At 44.1% G+C, this 18,714-nt stretch overlaps 1 protein-coding gene across 1 annotated transcript; it reads right to left on the bottom strand.

Moving 5' to 3' along the window:
* Nucleotides 1–980: 980 nt before the first annotated feature.
* On the bottom strand, nt 981–18,158 carry stac2.L (SH3 and cysteine rich domain 2 L homeolog). Its single transcript, XM_018234718.2, has 11 exons — nt 16,921–18,158; nt 8,300–8,603; nt 8,103–8,200; nt 6,210–6,291; nt 5,195–5,313; nt 5,035–5,107; nt 4,892–4,944; nt 4,686–4,789; nt 4,353–4,404; nt 3,287–3,424; nt 981–2,881 (listed from the first exon to the last, which is right to left on the bottom strand). The coding sequence occupies exons 1-11, from the start codon at nt 17,011–17,013 to the stop codon at nt 2,780–2,782; spliced, it is 1,218 nt and encodes a 405-aa protein (XP_018090207.1). The 5' UTR covers nt 17,014–18,158; the 3' UTR covers nt 981–2,779.
* Between the last annotated feature and the right edge of the window lie 556 nt (nt 18,159–18,714).

Here is an 18,714-nt window from a genome sequence, read left to right as displayed (position 1 = left end):
GAGTGAGAATGAGAGTGAGAGAGAGTGAGAGAGAGTGTGTGTGAGTGTGAGAGATAGAGAGAATGAGAGTGTGAGAGAGAGAGAGAGAGAGAGAGAGAGAGAGAGAGAGAGAGAGAGAGAGAGAGTGAGAATGAGAGTGAGGGAGAGAAAGAGAGAGAGAGAGAGAGAGAATGAGAGTGAGAGAGGGTGTGTGAGTGTGTGTGTGAGAGAGAGAGAGAATGAGAGTGAGTGACAGAGAGAGAGAGTGTGAGAGAGAATGAGAGTGAGAGACAGAGAGAGTGAGAGAGAGAGAGAGAGAGAGAGAGAGAGAGTGTGAGTGAGAGAGAGAGAGAAAGAGTGAGAGAGTGTGTGAGTGTGAGAGAATGAGAGTGTGAGAGAGAGCATTAGAGAGAGAATGAGAGTGAGAGAGTGAGTGAGAGAGAGAGAATGAGAGTGAAAGAGAGAGAGAGAGCATTTTTGTGCCCAGTTAAGCATATGCACCTCTATCCTCACTTCATCTCCAAAATATCCTCATTCTCTCACTCTCTCATATATTGTCTCATCGCCTGCACTCTTTCTCTTGTACATCACTTCTTATGTGCCGTCTAGCATTCCCACCTGGACTGTCTCTCTCCTGACTCCCCCTCACTACAATATTAATGTTATTCCTCTTTTGGTTCTACACAATTCAGTTCCACATGGAGCTGCCAGTTCTAGCACTTGCCTTATAGACCCTCAAGTAGTTACACTCACATATACAATATTATATTATTAACTGGCAGAAGCATCTGGGACTGTTTGGTGGGGTTCCCGCACTTTCTGGGAAACAAACCCGACATTTCCAGGTGGCAACTCTACTGCTTTCCCCATAATGCCCCCCAATCCCTGCCTGTGCCACCGGCACTTTCTATACTTTTCAAATTCAATATTTTATTGGCAGTGATTTTCATGATATCTTTGACCAGTTTCAGCATCTCCCCAATAAAATGTCAGACAAGAGGGGTAATTAACACTTTAATGTTTGAATCAGGTTAAATAACAGAATATTGCTCCTACTGGGGTCATTATTGCCGTGTGGGTAACAATAAAGGTTGTGTATGTTTGTGGTTACATTTAGACTGTCACAGCAGAACAGAGTAGGCCCCAAGCACCCCCGCCCCCCGGCACACATTTATTTGGGATAACATTTATTTCCCGCCACTATGGGAAAGCAGGACAGATACTCGCTGCTGCTATACAGTGCGGCGGTGGCAAGATAAAACGTGCCCTTAAAAAGCAGAACGTGCCCCGAGGAGAAAACGGAGAAATGGAGCGGAATGAATGGGAGCAACAGAGCGGACAGAGAGAGAGGAATGAGGGAGAAAGAGGGAAACTAATGAGGGGGACTAAGGCATGCAAGCGGGAGAGGCAGGAATGGGGGAGACAATTCAGGGAAGAGTGTGGGGTATTGGGAACAGGGGGTGAAGAATAGATATGACTTCTTGGGGCAACTATGGAACTAAAAAAGAAATACACAAGTTAATCCATAGGGGAGAATATGAACTACAATAAAGGAGATAACTGTCATTACACCGCGGCACCTGCTTTCAACCAATCACAGTCAGCCGGGCTTGTCAACGTAGGTCATGTCTGCGGTGAGGCTGCAATAACGTCCACTGACAGTCTTGCTGAGCACACTTACACACTTACACACTTACACACTTACACACACCTATACACACTTGTACATGCATCAGACATGAAGGGGAACTTGCTATTCCATTCCATAAGCTCCAAGTCTTGATGAAACTGCTATACGGTTGCCGTGATCGGTGGCCCAAGCAACCAGAGAGCAAGAAATTCATTTTGAGGTGAACTTCCCCTTTGCAGACATGAATGGCAGAAGGTGGGTCTGGAACAGTTGGGGTTTAGTTTAAGGCATGGGCGCTAACATTGCTGTACATGGGAGGGATACGGTGCTGATATGTCAGCTGCCATTCGGTTCAGGTTACACTAAGTGGGTTATGGAAATGTATCTAATATCTCATTTATATATAGGCAAGTCCTGGTGAGGGCACATCCATCCTCTCTCCACATGTAGCCTCAGCATATCCTCTCTAGTATATCATCTATGAGTATATTCCCAGGCTCCTTGCACCTTCTCCTCCAACGCTTCCATGCCTTTCTGATATTGCCACCCAATTAGTCCCCATTAACCACATCCCACCCTCCACATCTCCCCATCCCTTCCACCATGCTGATGTTGAGAACCCTTCACCAATTCCTTTTTAGAGATAAGTAACCGTAATTAGAGTCCTTGTCTTCCTTTTCATCGTCAACGAATGTCCTTCTTCATGGATGGAACGCTCATGGTGGTGCTTGAGAAGATAACCCAACTCCTGAGGTGCTGTTTGGTTGGAAGAGCACAGGCAATGGATTGGAAGGGCTGGTTGGAATTGGGGATGGTGCTGTTGATATCACATATGAGGTCACTAAGTGGCTTTCCCTGAAGAGTTGGCCCTGAGTGATGATGTCACAGACACCTGGTGGAGTTGTGCCCAATGCACAGATATAGAGAATATTCTTTGCATATGTACAGGGAAGGGAAGACTCAATGCAGCATTAAAGGCCATAGTATCAGTGCCAGGGTAATAAGGAGCTGGGTTATCCCCCTTTTTTTAAATAGAAGTGGTGGTATAGCAGCAAATTCAGAGTGCCTCATTCATTTGAAACTGGGGTCCTTGATTCTCCACTGTTCTTATTGCCAATTAAAAAAAAAAAAAAAAAAATAATAATAATAATAATAAGCAGCAGTGACCATTCAGATCTCAATCAAGCAATCCTGCGGCACCAAACCCTTCTTCTTCCCACTGGAGACTTTAATGAAAACTTCCATCTCTGGCTTGACCACCCCAACGCACACCTGAGGAGGAGAAAGACAGGGTGCTATTATAATTGGATAAAGCTCTAACAGTCAATTAGGAATACTGGAAGAGATACAGATACAGCCTCTGGGTAAACCGAGAACAAGTAAGTGAAAGGGAATATATTCCATGATAGGAGGCTGGGGAGAAGGTGAACTTAGGTGGACAATGATTAGGGTTTACATATCCCTATAATACAACTTTTATGTATAAATGTATCATTATAAGCTCAAGCCATTCATAGGAAGCCATTCGATTGTCTATCTATCTGTTTAGGTAATGTGTCCCAAAACCACAGAGGCTGTTGAAGGCAACATTGTCCACCAACAATATTTCTCTATTGATCCCTCTTGGAGCTGATGCCCAATTCCCTCCTATCATGTTGGCATATGCCCATTAATTACCTGCCCTTCTTTCAGACAGAGCTGCCCTTGTTCCTTGATCCCCTGGAAGGGTTTTGTGCTCTTCCAAACGGTCTCCCCCAAACGCACCCTCTGCACAAAGTTTGCAGGAAAGAATCCGGTCCGGTCCCCACATTTCCCCTGTGAACGACAAAGTAAAATCCTAAGTTCTTGGAGGAATCCATGGCGGCAAGAGATCATTTCTGTTATTCAGGATTGATCTGTTCCTCTGGCCTCTATAGAGGACACGCCTGTAGAAAAGGCACCACATAGAAATAAGGAGTTATGATGACAATGAACATTTGAGATGCACTCAAAGTCCTGCACTCAGGCTGAATAACTCATAACACTGAGACCAGTCTGATACTAAAAGCTTGTAGGTTGCATCGGTGCATGCAGTTGCAAGTAAGGGAGGCTGCACGGGGGTTCTCCTTTCCTGCATGTTTGCTGAATGGATGCACACAGGCAGTTTGTTTTATCCCACCCTTGAATTTCTCTCCCTCCCTGATTTATCCGGTGACCCCCGTCCCTCCATCCAATCTCCCCTTTTGTGTATGTTTTTCGTCTGCCTCTGGCACTGGCCTCCCTCTGTGCTTCTCTATGCCCTGTTCTGTGGGCGTGTGGGTAGATCTGCCTGGTCACCCACTGTGATTAACACAGGGACAATGATCCGCATGCAGCTGGGCTGTCACAAGGAGAATGGAAGCCGAGACGGGTCCTTAGGAGACCCAAAACAAGTTATAATCATATCCCACAGCAGGTGCTCAGATATTAAGTATAAATAACCTATTTTCAGTGACAGATTATGAAGCTCCTTCCTCTTCTTCGCCTCCCGTTTAAACTGCTAACTCTGCTTTCATTCTCCCTGGTTCCCACTGTTCTCTTGACATCTCTATCGGACCTAGGGCCCACCATTGACTGACACTGGGGCCCCTGTTCTCCCGACAAGTAGATATTTAGATGTGCAATAGGGGCCATATTGATTTATAATGTAAAGAAAAGATTGAGGTGACTTTGGGTCTTCTGCCAACCTCCCTGCTTGGCATGGACTACTAGTTTGTTTTCTTACCTTCCACCAATCCTCATTGGAGTCATCCAGCACCATAACTCTGTCCCCGGGCCTAGTGAGAGAAATACAAGCAAAAGGAAAAGGAAAAGGGGGAAATAAGGATTAAAATGGGGGGCTGAATGAAGAGAAAAGAAGAGACAGAAGAGGAAATGGACATAGGAAACCTCTATTGCCCCTTGAATCCAGAAGAAGTTGGAGTACAGAGCTCTGTTGGGGGGACATGGTCTGGGTATAATGGGGAAAGGCAAATATTTAAATGGTATTTGCCCAAACCAAAGTAAATAACTAATGACGGCAGAAAGCTCAGGACTGGGCACAGGGTGGCATACTCACTGCAGTGGAAGGTCATTGATTTCTTGCGGAAGGAACTTGTAGAGGGCCACATAGCAATACATAGGAGAGATCTCCTTACGGGGGCGGCCTGCAACCGCTAAGCTCTGGGGGCATAAACAATAAGGGATGAATTCAGAGCCATGCAAGGAAACATGTCCTACCTCTTACTACCCACATACACACAGACAGACAGACAGACGACTTACAGACACACTGCGGGCATCTTCACCTACAGCAGCCTCGCTCTCTGCTGGAAACACTGCAAGGGACAGAGTAACATGGTTTGAGGTGGGGTTGGCATGAACATATATTTATATATATAGTAATAAAATATCCTCCCTGCCCTCACCTGGGTGACTGGGACTTTCTTCACTACTTCTAATGCTGCCCTCCGGATCCTCCAGCCGCTCCTCCCGCTCGCCCTGCAGGGCAAAAAGAACATGGCACTTTAGGGGCATAAGGGAACCCTAATGTTGGTTCTGGGGTCCAGTCCATGTGCCCCCACTCACCAGACTGCGGGTGGGCGACTCTGACACACTGCTGCAACTGGAGCGGTTAAAGTGAGCCAGGGAGGTGCCATAGCGCAGCGTCTCATACACAGGGTCCACCTTACCTCTTGGACCAGGGGCTGAGAGAGAGAAAAAAGAGAGAGCACAGAGTAAAGAGAGACAGCTCCTTACATAGGGAACAATGTACCCTCTTTGTAAAAATATAAATATGGCATATGGTACCCCCTGTTGTAAGATATAAGGATATTGGAAGTCACCAAGGTGTCCCATGACTACATAAAGGCACGAGAAGAGCTGTAACATAAGTCATGAAACTCCAAGTTGACTTTTAATAGCTTTATGTTTTACAACAGGGGTGATTGTATCACCAAGCAATGTTTATAAGGATATATTTTTCTATACGTATGTGCCTGTTTAATGGTTAGTAGACGTCACTGAGAAAAGACACAAAGCTGTTGCCTCATAACAAGAACAAACGTGGCCTTTAGACTTGGCTTAAGGAACATCTAGGATAGGAAACAACATTCATCCTCAACCCAATGGCCCTCAATGAACTTCACAAATAACCGTTGGGATATAGACCTTCGTATTTTCAAGTTCTCCTGCATGGAGGTCCTTCTCTACCATCCTTGTTACTTTATGTGACATTGATTGATTGGTTACGGCACCACTGTGCTGTCAAAGGTTGACACTATTAATGGCAAGACTAATTATCCCAAGGACACTTGGTATGGAAGTTCCCAGGTATGTTTATAAATAGGATTTTGTTTCCCCTACTGACGCACAACTTTTTTTAGTGTGGAGAGAGTGAAACCCACACACCGATTCCATAGTGACACTCGACTGATAACTAATGATACAGAAAGAAAAGTCTTGGTGGAGTGGGTGAACTTCAAACAAGCCCTTCACCTTGACAACCAAAAGGCAGACTGCTGAGAAACTAGATTTTTATTCTTTTTTCTTCTTTCTTATCTTTCCACCCCAGGCATGATGCACAGAGTTAGTTGTCTCTTACCAGGCTGTGGGATTTCCTTTGGGCTGGACTGAGTTTCATGGATCAGGAGAGGAGAGCTGAAGTTACGTCGGAAAGATGTAGACTGAAAAAAGCAGGAGAAATGTTGGTAGACGGAAGATGGAGATTAAAATGTCAAAACCCTGTTAGTTAGGTTTGGTGGGCAAACAGAGGAACCACCAATGATATATGTTAAAATGTTCACCACCATCAAGTAGAATTCTAACATCCACTATTATATAAGATTCTAGCATTTGAATGTATTCCTGACCCAGTTCCTCTCCCTGAAATGTTCCACCAGTGCTCTACAAAGACACAATCATTTACCCCCAGATCCCTGAGGATGGTCTCTAGTTACAACATTCAATGCTGAAATGTTAAATAGGATGGGAAAGAGAGGCATCGCAACCCTTGGAAGAGATGATTACAAGACAATTTGTGATCAATTCCCAGAAGTGACCACAAAATGTCAACTGTAAAAGTAAAATATTATAGAAAACCTGCCCAAAATGTTCTCAGCAGTCCCAGACATCAGATTCAGAGGATACGTTTATATTTTGTCTTCTACCAAATTTACATTATTACATGGAAATATAGTTTGGTACTGCGTGATGGGCTTCACTCTTGACCAATTAGATGCTGACCAGTTGACTTAGCATAAATGTACTGAAGCTGAAATGTTTGTGGATTAATCTTTATTATATAAGTTCATATGTTTGTAACTAAGTTCCCGAACTCTAGTTACGAAATAGGGAAGTTGGGGTTCACAAGGATTTGTTTAGGATTAGGGCCGGCCTTAGGCCTATTGCACCAATTGGGCCCAATAGGGCCCCGCACCTCTGGGGGCCCCACACCACAGGGCAGCACAGATAATATTTCCCTCAGCACATGATGCTGCCTGGCCTGCCCCCAACTTTGAGAGTCCAGCCCATCCCCAAATCCATAGGTCCAGCCCACCCTCAACTCTGATAAGCCAGCCTATCCCCCAACTCCATAGGTCTAGCCTGCCCCCAACTCTCATAGGCCCAGCTTTCCTCCAACCTTGATAGGCCCTGCCTGCCCCCAATCCAACCAAGCCTGCTCCCAAGCTGAATCGGCCCAGCCTGCCCCAAACTAATTGGCCCAGTCCACTCTCCTATTTCCTCCCTCTCTCTCTTACCCTGTGTGCCCCTATTATGTGCCCCTATTTCATCCCTCTCACTCTTACCTTGTCTGCCCCTTTCCTTTCTATTTTGTGCCTGTATGCCCTTATTTTCCTAAATACTTGGTGTGTCAGTAGCCAGCAACACTTTGTCTAGGGGCCCCGACAACATGGTCCCAATTGGGCCCCACATTTGATAGGATCAGCCCTGCTTAGGATGATAATGGTGAATTTAAGGGGACATAAAGAGTTTGGAGGTGAGAACATATAGAAGAGAGGGCATAGAAAGCAGAGACACCAAGTTCTAACAAAGTTGCTGAGGACATCGGATACGAGAGATAGAGAGAAGATGTTAGGAGAAGGCAGAGAGGTCATTTTGGAGTAGAAAAGTGAAGAGAACATGGAGTGGAGATAGAGAAGAAAGGCTATGACTATATGTGGGCACCTATCATGGATAGAAGGTAAGAAGGGACTTGTTTGGGACTTTATACAATGCACTTAGTCTGCCCCCCACATAAATACCTCTTAGAAACAGAAGAGGACCCCAGTCTAGTATTTCAATTTATAAGCAGCGCATTTATGTCTAAATGTTCCTGTGCTTTTAATTGGAAGCAGATAATATACTGTATGTAAGGAGGACTGCCAGGAGCAGATGGAATGGAGCCCAGATACATTTATAGAAGAGAGAGAGGCAGATAGAAGGCAAGACACGGGGGTGTGTGCCATTATGGTTAACACATTTTTACTTATCTCACCATCTTCCCCAGACACTGCTGATGAGACACTTCCTCCGAGCACCACAGATGGACCCCAATCTTGCACATCTTACAGCGTAGGCCTTGCTTGGAGTTTCCTGGAATATACATCGAATAATGTCACATCCATTGATTGCCTGAGGCCACATGCCAATTAACCGTTGGGTTTCTCAAGGAGAAAAGCCGACGTCACTTACCGACAATGATCTGATGGCACAAGTGGCAGGGGCACTGTTTCTTGAAGACGTGTTCATGGAAACTGTGGGTTTGGACAGGTTGCAGGACAGAGAGGGGCTTGTGACAAGGGTGTGGGGACTGTTCAGTTTGGGGAAGAACCTCACTGGGGACTGGAGGTGGGGAAGGGGGAGGTGGAGGGGCAGGAGGGCTGAGAAGGACATCAGAAGGTATTTTGGATTCACTGAGTGGTCTCTGGAAGAAGTTTTCCACGCTCTTACTGCGTAGGATTGTCTTCAGAGAGATAGAACGGCGAAAACGCTGAAGCTGGAGAAGACATCAAAGAGAAACAATAATAGAGAGGAGAAGAAATGCATGAAACAGAAGAGACTCGAGAGGGGGATTCTGGGGTTTTGAGAATTCTAGGACTGAGGCCATTTCCACCCCACCCTGGAATCTCACTGGTGCTCCCTGCCTTACAAGAGGTCATAGGACCCCCCAGAAGAACTAAATGTGCAGATGAGATGTGACAGGCCCTACAGACCAGTGACAGGGGTCACAACTATCATCCGAGTAGGGCCCGGGCCCAGGGCACACGACTGACAGCTGGATCACAACACATTAGGCAGAAATGGAAGAACACAATGAGGAGAAGGGAGTATTCATGGGAGGAGAACCAAAGTGGAGTTGGGGCTAAACAAGAGAAGAAAAACATAAAGGTACAGACAAGTTCAGATCTAAATCAGCAATAACAGCTCTTGTTTAGTGTCACTTGGTGCAGACTATGGGGTATATTTATCAAAGAGTGAAGTTAATAGTGAAGTTCCGCCACTAGAGTGAAATTCCGCCGCTCTCCATTCATTTCTATGGGATTTTTATAGGCGTATTTATCAAAAACTTTCACTTTCACCCATTGATAAATACGCCTTTCAAAATCCCATAGAAATGAATGGAGAGCTGCGGAATTTCACTCTAGCGGCGGAACTTCACTCTTTGATAAATTTACCCCTATGAGTTGGGAGGATTCAAGGTACATGAGCTTTATAATAAAAGGGGTTTCTCCCTTCCTGAAAAACAATGTTTCATGGTTAATCGTTACGTTTCAAATAATGGATTTCACGTGAATTCTAAACCTGTTATAGCGCCTCCTGTTGTTACCTTATATCTCATGGGCCTGTCTACTAAAGTGCACGGATTTATTATGTTTTCATATTTTAACTCCCCATAGAGTGAGATAACATTGACATTAGTTGTCCCCATTGTGTCCAGCTCCATGGGACAATCAGCAATTAAATATGGAGACACGTCATCTAAGTGAATGTGGCCCATGTCTGTTCCACGTATAATAAACGTGGGATAAATGCGCTCCCTGCTCACTTCGTTATCCTCGAGGCCCTGGTCTTATCCAAAGACTGGAATGTTCTCCAATTAAAAGTGCCCGGGTTTTGGCCGACGCTTCTCTTATTTCCTAATTATTCTCTGCACAATGTTTAAAAAGCCCCAAGGACCACAATTAGTTTTAATTACAGAGTTTCTTTAAAAGTGCAAAGCCAACTGATTCCCAAGAACAGTGCGTACGGGAGACATTGGCGAACGGGAGCGAAAAAGACTGAGCGTTCTATTATTTTTAACCTATGAGAAGCCTATGGAAAGCCCTGCCTCTCTATTATAAGTCAGAATTAAAGCCAACTCCCCTTTATCACGGATCCCTCTGAAGTCGCTGGGACGAGGCCAAGTGTGAGCTCAGTCTAAAGAGCCGTTTATCTGCTTCGACCCGCTCATGTTACTCTGCGGACACAGAAATCCGGGTGGAGAACATGAGGGGGGAACAGGGGGGCATATTTGGGCCTGGATATCATTCATTTAGAAAGAGATAAAAGGGCCAAGTGGATCCATATACTGTTCTTGGCAGTTGGGTTCAGAATAATTAGATTGTAAGCTCTGCAGGGAACAAACTCATTTGTAAACGTATCCTTGCTACTCCATCAGAAGCAGACCCTGTGTTTCCCGGGGTCTCAGAAGTGTCGGAGGCCATAATTAATGAACAATTTAAAGGAGAAGGAAAGGTTAAAATAAAGTAAGCTTTATTAGAAAGATCTATATAAATACACCAGTAAAGCCTCAAAGTAATGCTGCTCTGAGTCAAAAGAAACAGCACATTTCTTTCCTTCTATTGTGTACTCATGGGCTTCTGTATCAGACTAACTGTTTTCAGCTTAAACCTCCAGGGCTAGGGCTTGAGCATGCTCAGTTTGTTCCTCTCTCCCTCCTCCCCTTCCTGCTGTAATCTGAGCCCAGAGCAGGGAGAGACTCAGGCAGGAAGTGATGTCACACCAAGCTAATATGGCAGCTGCTATCCTTAACAAACAGAAAGCTTCTAGAACTGTTTACTCAAGTATGGTAAAGCATTCTGCCGAATAAATATAGTGTTAGAGCTTGTACTACTGTGGGTAATCTATTGGCAATAAACTGCTTCAATAGCTTTCCTTCTCCTTTAATTGGTAGAATAGGCCAACTTTTGGGGCCCTTAATCGAATTCGCTGTGGGGCCCAGTAACGTTAGTCACATTTAGTTGTTTTTTTTTGCCACGCGGGCTCATGTAAAGGGCGGCTTGTTTAACATTGGGGTCCCTATAAATTAGAGAGGTTGAAAACATTGGGGGGCAGCCTGGGATTGCGCAAATGCTTTCTGCAGCCTTGTAACCCATAGCAACCCAATGCTTACATTATTTACAGCATACGGCCGCACTGCTTGTTGGTGGCAGGGTTAGGGCACTAGTTTGTGCCCCTTGTTCTGAGCCTGCACCCTTTCCTGCTGCTTGCACCTCCTTACCTCCCGTCTGACTAGGGTGCCTGTGTGAGACACTGAGCGTGGGCTTTATAATGACATGTCACAGCATGTGCTAATAAGCATGTGTCCTTGGTCCTTATACAGCCTGTAATTACCCTGACTCACGTATACAGAGCATGGCGTGACGCATTCATTTGCAGGCGGCGCCGGGAAGTTCGGATGCTGCTCTTGTGCCGCACAGGGCAATGGCGTAACGACATATTACTGGGCCCCAAAGCAAATTCTTTTTCAGGAACCCAAAATGTTTAGAGGTTGATCTGCTTTACGAATATTTATTGAACTGATATATGAATTAGGGCCTCCTGGGGCCCCTATACCTCCTGCTTCGTCTGTAGTTCTACCCCTGGCACAGCGGGGGTTCATTGTTCCTTGTTTATATTCTGCAACGTAGCGGAATATATTGTATTATTCATTACACACACGGAGAAATAACTGTAGCGCCGCGTGTTTCCTCGCGTCAGCAGAACTTACACATCAGGCTGAAGGTTTTGTAACTGTGCCAGGCTTGTGCCCTGTTTCTGTGCCGCAGCCCCTCCGTGTGGTGCCGCTCTCTCCCCCCTCCCTGGAGCTCATTCCCACCTCCCTCTTCCCCCTGCTCCGTCAGCAAATGCGCTCGGATTTTTAAGCAGGGGAAGGTCATTTATCACAGGTGACGTGGTCTGATCCATCCCGGTGTTGGACCTAAAAATACCCTGACGTTGCTGATTTGTCTGCCCACCTTTACACAACGCGCGCAGCTGAATAATTGCCTTTTGCTGGCGAAATACTGGCACAAAAAAACAAGAAAAAAAGCCAAATGTGAGGCCTGTTGTGATTACTAATAATATTGCAGCTGGGCTTGACACACGCATAGGAAAATACAATCAGATTTTGCATATGAATGTAATTATCCAGAATGCTCAGGTTTTCTGGATAACGGATCTTTCTGTAATTTCGATCTTCATACCTTAAGCCTACTAGAAAATCACATAAACATTAAATAAAGCCAATAGGCTGGTTTTGCTTCCAATAAGGATTAAGGGATCAAGTACAGGTATGGGACCTGTTATCCAGAATGCTCAGAACCTGGGGTTTTCTGGATAACAGATCTTTCTGCAATTTGGATCTTCATATCTTAAGTCTACTAGAAAATCATGTAAACATGAAATAAACCCAATAGGTTGGTTTTTGCTTAAAACCACGATTAATTATATCTTAGCTGAGATCAATTACAGGTATGGGACCTGTTATCCAGAATACTCAGGATATGGGGTTTTCTGGATAGTGGATCTTCTTTCCTTAAGTCTACTAGAAAATCATATAAACATTAAATAAACCCAATAGGCTTTTTTTGATTCCGGTAAGGATTAATTATATCTTAGTTGGGATCAAGTACAGGAATGGGACCTGTTATCCAGAATGCTCAGGACCTGGGGTTTTCTGGATAATGGATCTTTCCATAATTTGGATCTTCATACCTTAAGTCTACTAGAAAATCATATAAACATGAAATAAAGCCAATAAGGATTAATTATATCTTAGTTGGGATCAAGTACAAGCGACTGTTTTATTATTACACAGAAAAAGGAAATCATTTTTAAATATGGGAGACGGCCTTTCCGTAATTCAGAGCTTTCTGGATACTGGGTTTCCTGTATATAAAGGTGCACCTGAGTCTGAAGAGTTGTATCCAGACTGAAACAGATTTTGCTTTGAGTATGCGGGCGGCCGAAAAAATGGTCCTCATTGTTAGGGAAGCACATTATTATATATTATAATTCATTAAACATGACATCACTCACTACCTGATGACATCACACAAGCACTGCGCATAAGGATTTATATGTAATTCACATATGTATTACTGACAATGTGTCCCTATTTTGCCCATTACCATAACAATGAGGCACCTGGCCAGTCTGTATCACCCATACAATAAATCATATAGTGGATGCCGGGGAGCAGGCGGCCTTATCTCAGCGCGTTTCGTGCATTTATAGGACTTGCAGGGATCAATCGCTTTATATCTGCAAATAGGACAAATACGCCTATTGCATAAGGAGAGAGACAGCCGTAGCCTGGATGCATGTGCCACTTAAATATTTTATTTATTCCGCAGGAATCTCGGCTTGTGTGGATAACCGTTTAAAGGGACAGGCCACTTATTAAAGCAGGTGCTATATGATTCTTTATGACTGTATATGATGTTTATGGTACAGTTGCTATTCCGCTTGTACAGTTATGGGATTCGTTATCCTGGAAACCCAAATTACGGAAAAGACCATTTCCCATAGACTCCATTTTATCCAAATTATTCTAATTTTTAAAAATGATTTTCTGTGTAAAAATAAAACAGTCGCTTGTACTTGATCCCAACTAAGATATAACTAATCCTTATTGGACGCAAAATCAGCCTATTGGCTTCATAAAGAAATAAAATCGCCGCTAGGTTTGGGGGAAATGTACATGGAGGGGAGAAAGTGTTTCAAGTACAGAAATCTCTTCATCCGCCGTGTAGTGAATGTATAAAATATATTTATATATTTAACCCTAAGGCATCAGCTCTGGGGCACTGCCTCGGGATATATCCTGGTATATAACAGACCTGTGCGTGAGGGAATCCCTAGTGGAAACTCAGAAGTTTCAGAACCCTGTGAAAAGAACAAGATCTGCTGATTTTTGTATTTTTGTATTTAGAGTGCAGTTTTGTGCATTGTAATTAACTAGCCCTGTGAATAGATCAGCGACAAGGAATAATATATATTGATTATTGTCTGGGGTCTGTGTGTGTATAGACCCCCTGTAGACTATTGTCTGGGACTAAAATAACCTTGTACTCCATATTTAGTGAAATATGCTCCATAATCATGTAACCCCATGTATAGGACTTCTCTGGGGTCTGTAATCATGTATATAGGACTTCTCTGGGGGTCTGTAATCATGTATAGGACTTCTCTGGGGTCTGTAATCATGTATATAGGACTTCTCTGGGGTCTGTAATCATGTATATAGGACTTCTCTGGGGTCTGTAATCATGTATATAGGACTTCTCTGGGGTCTGTAATCGTGTATATAGGACTTCTCTGGGGTCTGTAATCATGTATATAGGACTTCTCTGGGGTCTGTAATCATGTATATAGGACTTGGGTCTGTAATCACGTATATAGGACTTCTCTGGGGTCTGTAATCATGTATATAGGACTTCTCTGGGGGTCTGTAATCATGTATATAGGACTTCTCTGGGGTCTGTAATCATGTATATAGGACTTCTCTGGGGTCTGTAATCATGTATATAGGACTTCTCTGGGGGTCTTTAATCATGTATATAGGACTTCTCTGAGGTCTGTAATCACGTATATAGGACTTCTCTGGGGTCTGTAATCACGTATATAGGACTTCTGGGGTCTGTTATCATGTATATAGGACTTCTCTGGGGGTCTGTAATCATGTATATAGGACTTCTCTGGGGGTCTGTAATCATGTATATAGGACTTCTCTGAGGTCTGTAATCATGTATATAGGACTTCTCTGGGGTCTGTAATCATGTATATAGGACTTCTCTGGGGTCTGTAATCATGTATATAGGACTTCTCTGGGGGTCTGTAATCATGTATATAGGACTTGGGTCTGTAATCATGTATATAGGACTTCTTTGAGGTCTGTAATCATGTATATAGGACTTCTCTGGGGTCTGTAATCATGTATATAGGACTTGGGTCTGTAATCATGTATATAGGACTTCTCTGGGGTCTGTAATCATGTATATAGGACTTCTCTGGGGGTCTGTAATCATGTATATAGGACTTCTCTGGGGGTCTGTAATCATGTATATAGGACTTGGGTCTGTAATCATGTATATAGGACTTCTTTGAGGTCTGTAATCATGTATATAGGACTTCTCTGGGGTCTGTAATCATGTATATAGGACTTGGGTCTGTAATCATGTATATAGGACTTCTCTGGGATCTGTAATCATGTATATAGGACTTCTCTGGGGTCTGTAATCATGTATATAGGACTTCTCTGGGGTCTGTAATCATGCATATAGGACTTCTCTGAGGTCTGTAATCACGTATATAGGACTTCTCTGGGGTCTGTAATCACGTATATAGGACTTCTCTGGGGTCTGTAATCACGTATATAGGACTTCTCTGGGGTCTGTAATCACGTATATAGGACTTCTCTGGGGTATCTATCTTGCAAGAAGCAGGACACTGGGAAGAAGGAGCAGCTGCAATTTCTTAATTTGCCTTTTCTAGTTCTATCAATAAGAAAAGCCATAGATTTGCACCATAATCAAGGGGACATGCTGTTCCTTTAAGGAATAAATTGCACAGCAATTAGCCTACACGTAGATCTGCATTCCAACCCGGTAAATGTCATTGCTTCTTGATACTGTTTTGCTAAAATAGATATCTGACGTTTTTGGTTAAAATGATCAGTTATTATAGGATCGGCCTCGGCTGGTTGGCGGTTCCTGGTATCATTTCTCCTTTACTAACTGTCAATCACAGGCGTAATCTGATTGCTTTTCCTGAGTGCATTTCTTAATTGAAATCAAAGTGTTTATTTACATTCAATCAAAGTGTTTATTTACATACATATAATTAGGCGCCGCTAATGTGAAGCAGAGGGTGGCGGCACTAATTATGCGGTGGAAGGAGCTGCTAATGTTATTGGGTAGGCAGTTAACGAGTTATTCTATACTTGCGTCCTTATTGGCCAGCACCATTGGGTTTAGTATTATTATATGGAGATGATGGTTGACCTCTGTTTGTTGGCCAGTTCCATCAAAGATGGTGGAATGTTTGTTTGGATGATGTAGTTCAGCCATCCAAGGAGTGCCTGGACCTGCCCCTGCCCCTGGACCTCACATTGGAAACCGCCTGCCACCATCAGTACTGACAGTTTAGAGCCTGGAACTGCTCTTGGGAGGTGGCAGTTTCAGACACTTCTTTTCTGGCTCAGATTCACCGGTGGAGAAGACATCCCATGTGCCACCAGCCTTAAAGTAAGATGTTTGGAAACAAGATATTTATAATAATAACAATGCTGGGGACACTTGGAAATATCTAGTTTTTCCAACTGTTCCCCCAATCCAGTAAATCTGTTATCAAATAATTTTTGGTTCACCCAGGGAATAGTTTGAAGCCCCCATAGTGGTGGATCTCTCAGAGGTTCATAAGGTGGAGATAATGATTGATACGATTGATGGAGCAAAGTTCTAGGAAGAGTAAGTGGGCAAAAAGTGCAAGTTCTGCTGCCTTCTTTCGGGGTACAGAAACTGTTAGACCTGGGAATCTTAACACATGAACCAGGACAGCAAATAAGGTCCCTACGCTGCTTTGGAGTCCAAAAAGTAAAGTGTTCTGCTCCAATAGGCAATAGTAATTGAATAAAGGTGTGTGATTCTTTCTAAGCCACTGGATTAGGTCCTGGAGAAGACTCCAAGACTTACTTTGGGTTCTCACTGAGAAAAAGGTGCCGTACGTTAAGGGAATTATATGTTTTCTCAGACTATGAAGGTAAGAGGAGAGACCATCGTCTGCTGCTTTATTGGCTTTACAACCTACGATTGTCCTCACCAGGTGCATTCATGAACAAAACCTATTGGTTAGATGAAGGGTTTAGGGGAAACAGGTGCTGCTACTGATATGGATGGAGTGACCCCTTTGGATTCAGGTAAAGTGAATGGTGTGGCCCCCTAGATCCATGTGCAAGCAAGCTGGAGTGATGGAATGTTGAGAAGATGTTGGGATTATGATATGTCGGGACAGGCAGTCAAATGAAGAAGAGATGATGCTTTTCAGGATACCTTACTCTCAGGCAGACCACAACCTCCTCCGATGCTGCTCCCCAGGGGTCTCTGCTCTGTATTTTGTGGGTCGCTTTCAGTGATTTCCGTCATGATGACCACTGAGATCCCGACTCTGCTCGGCGAATTCAAAAAAAGAAAGAAAAAGAAATCGAAGGAGTCTCTGTTCAACTACAGTCCGTAAAGTCCCTTTCTGACGACCCTCCTGCTTTTAATAAAGTCCCTTTGAGAAGATAACAAGCTCGATGGGACTCTTTAAAGGTGCCTTTGGCTTAATTATAGCATTGAATCCCATAGAACAGTATCCACCGGGATATGCTGAATATCTATATATACAAAGTAGTTATTCTTCTTGTCTACTTCTGAGATCTTTTGACCTCTTTCTGTGTTTACAAAATAAAGAGCCCCCCGACGGCCGTCCCTCCTGCGCTGAGTGTGGGTTGGACTGGGTCCAGGTAAGTCATCAGCACATTGTCCCCTCTGCAACGGTCTAGTTGAGCAGTCTCGCAGCTTACGGTGCTCGCTGGGTATTCTTGGCTTTATTGGACGCAGTCTCTCTCCATTCCCAAGGTTACAGATGGCATGTCTTGCCCTCACTCCTGGACCGGGTGCTGTCTCCTCTCATTTGCCCAGACTTGGGTGCTGTCAAGTTCTGCTCAGGGTGCAGCTCCTGAATGACGGGGCAGGATGGCAGCAGTCTCTCACTTTCCTTCCTTTTCTTTGTTATTTTATTGTAGCAGCAGTAGCAGTAATGTCTCAGAAGTGTCTCAGAGGGAAAGCAGTGGCCAGTAATACACTTCAGCCTGCGTCTTGCTCTTTAAATCTCTGCCTGTGGCTCCTTCTCTGCCTCCTCTGCAATCTCTCTCCCTCCCTTTTCCTTCTGTCTCCCTCCCTCTCTGCTGCAGCCTCTCTCTCTCTGTCTCTGCTATCACTGCTGCAGTCTGTCTATCCCATTCCCTGGCATTGCTGCAGTATCTCCTCCTCGCTGCTACTTCTCCAGAGCCTTTGTCTATAAAGATTAATTTCTTCCCCACTGCAGCGCTTTATCATTCCTGCTGTCACGCTCTGTCACTCATCCCGTCACTTCTTCAGTCCCGTCTCCTTATTTTCTGTAAATCTCGTGCTTTCTCCTCACTTTCTCTGCTTCTCATTGTCTTCTTATCTGCCTGTCTCTACCTATCTGCCTCTGCCTAAAAGCCTCATTGTCCCTGTCTATCCCTATCAGAGTCCCTGTCCCTCCTACTCCAGGCACTTGTCCCTGCTTGGCCCCTCCCTCAGCATTCCTCCGCTGCCGAGTAGAGTGTTGGATGGGGTCAGCCATTGATCCAAGCAGGAAAATGTATCTCTACTAAGTCAACGCATTTCATACCTTAAAGGAACACTATACCCCCGAACAATGTAGGTCTCTATAAAACTATAACACATAAAACAGCTCATATGTAAAACCCCGCTTCACCTAAATAAACCGCTTAGTAATAAATGCCATTGGGTATTCCTAGATAGAAAGCTGCCATTTTAAGTACTAAGGGACCATACGATTCATGGTGCACACACACACCTGCTGGGTCACATGACTCAATTACTGGACAAAGGTCTGTCTTTTACTTCCTGCTCCAGTTAGAGCTGCAGCGTTTCCTGTCAGGTGATCTCTGAGGCATCACAGAAATGGCGGCTCAAGATAAAAGAAATAAAAGGGCTAGATTTACTGATATCTATATTCTAGTTTGGGAAGATTATTTAACAGGCCGCATAATATGGTATAAACTATCTGTTGCTGATGTATTCATTCTAGGG

Source organism: Xenopus laevis, chromosome 9_10L (assembly GCF_017654675.1).
Source record: "Xenopus laevis strain J_2021 chromosome 9_10L, Xenopus_laevis_v10.1, whole genome shotgun sequence".
In the NCBI taxonomy this organism is placed as follows: Eukaryota; Metazoa; Chordata; class Amphibia; order Anura; family Pipidae; genus Xenopus; species Xenopus laevis.
Note: the sequence above shows the minus strand (reverse complement) of the source record. Positions and strands in the feature narration are given on the sequence as shown.

Coding starts and splice junctions, on each gene's coding strand:
- stac2.L (XM_018234718.2), bottom strand. CDS start 17,013: ATGACGGAAATCACTGAAAGCGACCCACAAAATACAGAGCAGAGACCC. Junction 4,945..5,034: donor AGAAAGTCCCAGTCACCCAG/GTGAGGGCAGGG, acceptor TGTCCCTTGCAG/TGTTTCCAGCAGAGAGCGAG. Junction 4,405..4,685: donor ATCAATGACCTTCCACTGCA/GTGAGTATGCCA, acceptor TTCTCTCACTAG/GCCCGGGGACAGAGTTATGG.